At 51.1% G+C, this 6,647-nt stretch overlaps 1 protein-coding gene and 1 non-coding gene across 2 annotated transcripts in view; both read left to right on the top strand.

Moving 5' to 3' along the window:
• Nucleotides 1–3,887: 3,887 nt before the first annotated feature.
• LOC117284541 lies at nucleotides 3,888–4,112 on the top strand. The gene has a single exon (XR_004515652.1). It is a non-coding gene; the product is annotated as a small nucleolar RNA U89 (small nucleolar RNA).
• Nucleotides 4,113–4,886: 774 nt separating this feature from the next.
• Nucleotides 4,887–6,647, top strand: part of Fam32a (family with sequence similarity 32 member A) — a 3,752-nt gene continuing 1,991 nt past the window's right edge. Inside the window, exons 1-2 of the mRNA XM_010644311.2 lie at nucleotides 4,887–5,031; nucleotides 5,133–5,274. Of these exons, the coding sequence (XP_010642613.1) occupies nucleotides 4,958–5,031; nucleotides 5,133–5,274 (216 nt within the window). The 5' untranslated portion in view covers nucleotides 4,887–4,957. The remainder of the gene's footprint in view (nucleotides 5,032–5,132; nucleotides 5,275–6,647) is intronic.

Raw genomic sequence — 6,647 nt, 5'->3', positions numbered from 1 at the left:
AATAAAACCCTCGCCAGCACAGTTTGCACAACAGCTGTCAGAAGTAAAATGCACAGCTGGGTATGGTGCAGCACACCTGTGAGCCACGCTACTAAGGAGCCTGAGGCAGAAGGAGGGGCAGCTGAGAGACTGAGGCTCCCCACCCCTACCAGGCCCCCATGACGTGAAGGCCCGCAGGATACCTGGCTCCTACAGGTCCCCAGCACCTCCCAATACTGCTGCTCTGAACCGGGCCTTGCACGTGCGGGTCCCTGGGGAACCACTTGCGTCCCAGCCACAGGAGGAGTGCAAGGGAGGCCGCGGGCTCCATGTGATTCGCTCTCGGCTGCTCAGCCAGGCCAGGCACGTTAGAGCAGATCAGAGAGCAGGAGGGAGGCTTTGCTGAGGAGGCTGAGGACAGGCAAAGGGAGAGAGACCCCCATCGACCACCAGTCCTAGGGAGGGGGGCGCCAGGGAGAGGTGAGTTCTGCTTCTCACACCAGCCAGAGGCCTAGGCCTGGCCCACAATTGAGGGGATGACAGGGGCACGTAGAGGACATGGTGTGGACGAGGCGACAGAGCCCGGGGCCTGCAGGGGTGTGGAGCTCAGCCTGTGCGCGTTTCCTCAGCACTGGGTGGAGCCCAGTGGGACCAAGCTGTGCTGAGGCCGTCTTGGCCCCCGTCCTGCACGGCGCCCACCGAGGTTAAGACGCCTCAGAACCCAGCAAGCTGTGAGCCACCCTCGGAGGCAGGGGTGAATATGCAGGGGCACGGAGTGCGTCCGCTGCTGTGGCTGCGAGACCATGGCTGAGATCATCAGTTTCCCAACATAGAGGCTCCTTCAGGTCTCGGCCCTGGACGTCCCCTCCGTGGCCGTGTCTCCCTTGTTTTGGGCCTGTGCTGAACATGTGGAAAAGCAGCAACTGAGGATCGAGAACTACCTTATTCCCAAGTTGGACATAAGGGTGCACGCCTGTCATCCCTTCTCGGAAGACTGAGGCAAGAGGCTGGCAAGTCGGAGCTCGGCCTGGGCAACTTAGTGAGGCATTGTCTCAAATTTTAACTTAAAAAATGGATTGGGGCTAAATCTCTGTGCAAAAGCCCCAGGTTCATCCCCTAGTGTGTACACACACACATTAACTTATTCTCCTAGTACTTCTCCTCCACTCTCTTAAATTCCCAGATGGGGAGTTATCTATCACTAGTTTTGTATTCCTCGTCACCCACCACTACTTAGCTACCCCTAGTTACTTATTGCTAGTTACCCAGCGCTAGTTACAACCCTGACGTCATCCCGTGTGTCTGCCCACACTGGGGGAGAGGGGCTCCCGGGGGACCTGGCCCACACAGCCACCCGGGGAGGACAAGGAGAGGCTGTTCCCCCATCAGTCCCACACGTGGTGGTTCTTCAGTTGCCTCAGCTGCTACGAAATGGTGCGTGAAAAGGAGAGGGCTGAGGGGAGATCACTGGCTCCGGGTTCAGAAAATGTCTAAAAGGCTGAGAGGAAAGATAAGTAGAATTGCACATGGGTCACGACAGTTGTTCTGCTTGTCCCAGGAACAATTTGCAAATGGTGTTGGGAATAGAAAACCAAGTCGTGGAGTCATGGAAGTCACAGAGTTCCAGAAGTCAGGTTTTATACCATGTTCTGTACAACTTTTTTCTCTGTGGAAGCCTCGAAGCTGCAGAGGTGGAGAACACGTTTTTGTTTTGGTTTTGTTTTGTTTTTCTGGATAGACCTGAATGGTGCCACAATTCTGCTTCAAATTATGAAGGCATCAGGAGCGAGCCCAGCAGAAAGGGAACCTACACGCACATGCCGCCCCCAGCACCAGGAATTGAAACCAGGCAGTGCTGAGCTGCATCCTCAGCTCCTTTATTATATTTTTTAATTTATTTATTTCAGACAGGATCTCCCTAAATTCCCCGGGCTGACCTTGAATTTGTGATCCTCCTGCCTCAGCCTCCCAAATAGCTGGGATTATGGGTGTGTGCCATGACACCCAGCCCCAACCTCAATCTCCTGAGTTTTGGGATTATGGGTGTGTGCCACCACACCTGGCTGGATTTTGCCTTTCAATCTTGTTTGAAATCTGTAAAACACAAGACTATACCTCATTATGCCTGAAATTTTTGTTGCAACTCTGATCAGCCCTAATGAACTGCTTCTTATGTCTCAGTTTCTCTCACATGTCTACATATGGACTTTGTAATTCTACAGGTATGGTGGTGTGCACCTGTAATCCCAACACTCAGGAGGCTGAGGCAGGAGGATGGAGGTGAGTTCGAGACCAGCCTGAAGTACATAGCAAGACCCTGTCTCAAAAGACAAAAAAGATGAGTCGGAGATTTAGCCCAGTGGTTCTGCCGCCTGCCTCGCAAGCCCAAGGTCCCAAGTTTGATCCCTGGTACCAAACAAAGTTGAATTTAAAGTAGAAAGTAAAACAGTGGTTAATAGCTGAGGGCGAGCTGGAGAGATACTGGTTGATGATACAGCATTTCAGTCAGGAAGTTCAAGGGAAATATTCAAGATGCAGTAAGTGTACACACCAGTTCCCCAAAGTGAATGTAATCATTGTGTATCACAAACATATTCTAATGGAATTTTAAAAGAACAACAAAACCTGTGTATGACAGAAATACTTTTGAAAGTGACAAGGGCGATGGAGTGAAGGGAAGTGGCGTGTTCTGAGGGTGATTAGTGGTGATGCGGCCTTTACTGGACTCAACTTTTTAGTTTTTCTTTTTTTCTCACAGAGTTTACTGGTACTTTTTAGGTACATTTATCATTTGGATCTTGTGCTTTTACATAACAGATTTTTCTTTTCACATGAGATCTTTGTTAAAGAGCCGAGGCAGCGCAGTTACATAACAGATCTTGGTTCTCATTTCTTCCCCATATCCCTGCCCTTCCTTTACCCCCTCCACCCTCTCCTATTTACAAAGACTTTGTTTACATTTTTTCATTTTCTCTATTTTTTTTTCTTTTCCCTTATTTCCCTTCCCCTACCCTTCCCACTTCCCCTACACGTTTAGCCCTCTTCTTCCTATTTCACATTCTCACTTACACCATTAGGATCTTATTTACTTTTAGTTTTTCACACCAGAGAAACTATCTGATATTTACACATGTGTGACTTATTTATTTCACTTAAGAGTATGGCCTCAATATGCATCCATTTTCCTATGAATGACTCTAGTTTCTCATTCTTCATGGCTGAGTAGTATTCCATTTTATAGAAAAACCACATCTTTGTCCAGTCTCCAACTGCTGACAATTGGGCTGTTTCCGGGTTTTAGCTATTAAAAACTGTGCTGCTATAAACATGGGTGCACATATATCACTGTGGTATGATTCTTTTAATTCTTTTGGAAAGATACAGTTCTTTGAGGTATCTCCATATTGAAAAGTGCTGTATCTTTTTTTTTTAATTCTCTTTTTTTTTTTTTGGTGGTATGGGGATCGAACTCAGGCATTTGTGCTTGCAAGGCAGGCGGCGGAACCACTGAGCCAAATCACTGGCCCTGGAATCAGCTTCTTAAATTTCTGTTTTGAGACAGAAACTTACTACTGTTTGTAGTCAGGCTGGCCCCAAATTCATGGCCTCAGCCTCTTAAGAGTTGGGATTACAGGTGTGCACCACCGTGCCCACCACTTTTTTTTTAATTAAAAAAAAGAAATGTACAACACAGCGACTATAGTTTATAACAATATACCATATTCTTAAATTTTAGGTTTCAAGGGTTCTCACCACAAAAATAAGTGAGAAAATGCATATTTGATACTCCACAACGTACACACAAGTCAAAACATGTTCTGTAATAGACTGGGGATTTGTCTCATTGGTTCTGCCCCCTGCCTCGCATGTGCAAGGGTCCAGGTTCCATCCCCGGTACAAAAAAAAAAAAAGTTCTACAATAAATGTACACAATTTTGTCACTTTAAAAATAAGCTACTGTTTTCTCTCGGTGGCGTACCTGAGCCTGGGCTACCTGCTGTAAGGCCGGATCCATAGCACTGCTGGCCTCCGCTGCTGCCCTTAGCTCCCGGCGGTGCCCTGCAGGGAGGCCCACAGGCGGGGCTGGGGTCAGGGTGGGCATAAGCCGCGTGAGCACAAGCTTGGATCTGACAGCCCAGAGGGGGGAAATTTTTTTTTTTTTCAGTACCGGAGATTGAACTCAGGACCTTGCGCTTGCAAGGCAGACATGATGCCGCTGAGCTAAATTCCCGCCCCCCCCAAAACTACATGTTTAAAAATGGTTCGCTTTACTGTACACAAAGATGCCTCCATAAAATTGGTATTTATGGCCTCCCAAGCGCAAGGACTCGAGTTCGATCTCCGGTATCCCACTCCCCAGAAAAAAGAAAGAAGTGATATTTATGTTTTTAACATACCACTGACATATTTCACATGAAACCACACGTCATCTTCCAAAAGCTTGAAAACGAATGAGCACTGATTAAATTACAAAATCAGGTGCAGTTATCTATTGAACGTACAAAATACAATAAACGAGGCGGGTGTGGTGGCGCCCGACAGTAATCCCAGCACTGGGCAGGCCGAGGCCAAGAGGCTCCAGTCCTCTTCCAGGCCAGCCTGGCTACATAGTTCAAGGTTAGCCTGAACTGCGCAGCGAGATCCTGTCTCAAAAATAAAAAAACAACTATAAATGAGAAGTCCACATCACTCAAAACAGTATCAGGTTTTAAGCACTTCACCTAAAAACTGAAACAGAACAAGCCAGCGCCACAACAGGAAGTGTGGCAGCAGACAGGATAAACAGCGCAGGGACTCGCCTGCCCTCCACCGCGCACGCACCCGGAAATGTGGCGCCGGGCTGAGCTCAAGGGCGCACGCGCGTCGCCGGCTCGACCGGCTCGGCCAATCAGAAGGACGAGAGACGAGCCTTCCGGCAGAAATACCCGGCGCAAACAGGAAGTGTGGCATTCTGCTCTCGGAACTGTGGGCCGGCGCCATGGAGGCCTACGAGCAGGTCCAGAAAGGGCCACTGAAGCTGAAAGGCGTCGCAGACGTCGGCGTGACCAAGCGGTGAGACCCGTGGGACCCTCGGTTCTGCGGCCGCCCGAGACCGATTCCCGGTCCTGACCCCCTGGTCGACTTCACGCGCTTCCCTCCGTTTCCTCTTCCAGGAAGAAGAAGAAAAAGGACAAGGACAAGGCGAAGCTCCTGGAGGCGATGGGGACGAGCAAGAAGAAGGAGGAGGAGAAGCGGCGCTGCCTGGACAAGCGGACGCCGGCGCAGGCGGCCTTCGAGAAGATGCAGGAGAAACGGGTGAGGCGGCGGGGCGGGTGGGGTTCCGGGGGAGTCGGGGTGCGAGGATCTGGGTTCCGGGGCGAACCGGGGCGCAGTGGATCCGGTTCCGGGGTTGATCTGGGCGGAACTGCAGCCCGGGCTCTGACCGCCGCTCGCGACGCCAAGCCGCTGGCTTCCTCTCTCTCTGGGTCTCCCCATCTGCAGGAGTCAGGATAGGATGATTCTTTCTTCCCATAGGCGCGGAGCTTTGGGTGAAGCAGTGCCGTTGACGTTTTAGGGCTCAGCCGTCCTGAGCAATGTAGGCTGTTTCCATGGCGACCTCGTGGGGCCATCGGGCGTCAGCTTGCGGGGTTGGTGGGGAGAGCAGAGGTCAGAGTGCTGCGGGCAAGCGAGGCCTGCCATGCTAGAGAGAGGGCTCAGCCTAGGCCAGCGGTTCTGGTTTGGGGTGACGCCTCCCCCACACCAGTGCATTCTGCAGATATTTAGGATTCACAGTAAGGCAAGGGTGCTGCTCCGTTCTGGTGAATAGAGACCAGGGAGTGCTAGGGGCACACACACACACACACACACACAATGCAGCACCCCTCCCCCAGATGGTCTCAGTACAGAGAGTGAGTGTCTGCTTCCCTGGGCTGTGATCCTAGAGGTAACACAGGGAAACTGACTCTGTCCGGTCTCGTTCAGTTGTGCTCGAAGCTCAGGCCCGCTCGCTCTGCAGCACAGGCCCGGAGCATCACCATCTCTGTTACTCACTAGCGGAGTAACTCTGGTCAGTTTGCATCCACTAGCAGGAGGGCTGGAGTCTCCCCAGCACAGTTATGATGAGGCTGGAGTGAATGAAGCCCTTCTGTCCCTTGTAACCCGGAGAAGGAGCGTGGCTGAGATGTGTGGTTTTATTTTTTGTGGTAGTGGAGATTGAACCAATAGCCTTTGCACTGAGCTACATCCCCAGCCCCTTAAAAAAAAAAAAAAAAAAAAGTGTTTTTGTTGTTGTTGTTGTTGTTGTTGTTTTGACCCAGGGTCTCACTGTAGCTCAGGATGCCTTTGAACTCACTGTGCAGCCCAGGCTAGCTTCAGAGTCGCAGCAGTTTTCCTGCCTCAGCTTCCCAAGTGCTGGGATTACAGGCCTGCACCCCCATTCCTGATGAAGACCCTGCACTCTCTTGAGTTCAGGGGGTGGCTCATTGTCAGCTGGCCACAGTCCCCAGCCAGTGAGTGCAGGCGGTGTGGCTTCCTTTTCTTGTGACGGAGCCCCTGAGCTGAACTGTGAGCCCCCTGACTCCCTGGGTCCCAGCCTGAGCCGATGTCATCTGGGTCAGGGATTAGGGTTGCAGCGGTCATGGTACAGAATGGTTCCGGAATCAAACTGGGGAAAGCGGTCCCGGTGCTCC

This window comes from Fukomys damarensis, unplaced genomic scaffold (assembly GCF_012274545.1).
Source record: "Fukomys damarensis isolate Sample0158 unplaced genomic scaffold, DMR_v1.0_HiC HiC_scaffold_37, whole genome shotgun sequence".
NCBI lineage: Eukaryota > Metazoa > Chordata > Mammalia > Rodentia > Bathyergidae > Fukomys > Fukomys damarensis.
This window is presented reverse-complemented; position numbering and strand designations above follow the sequence as displayed.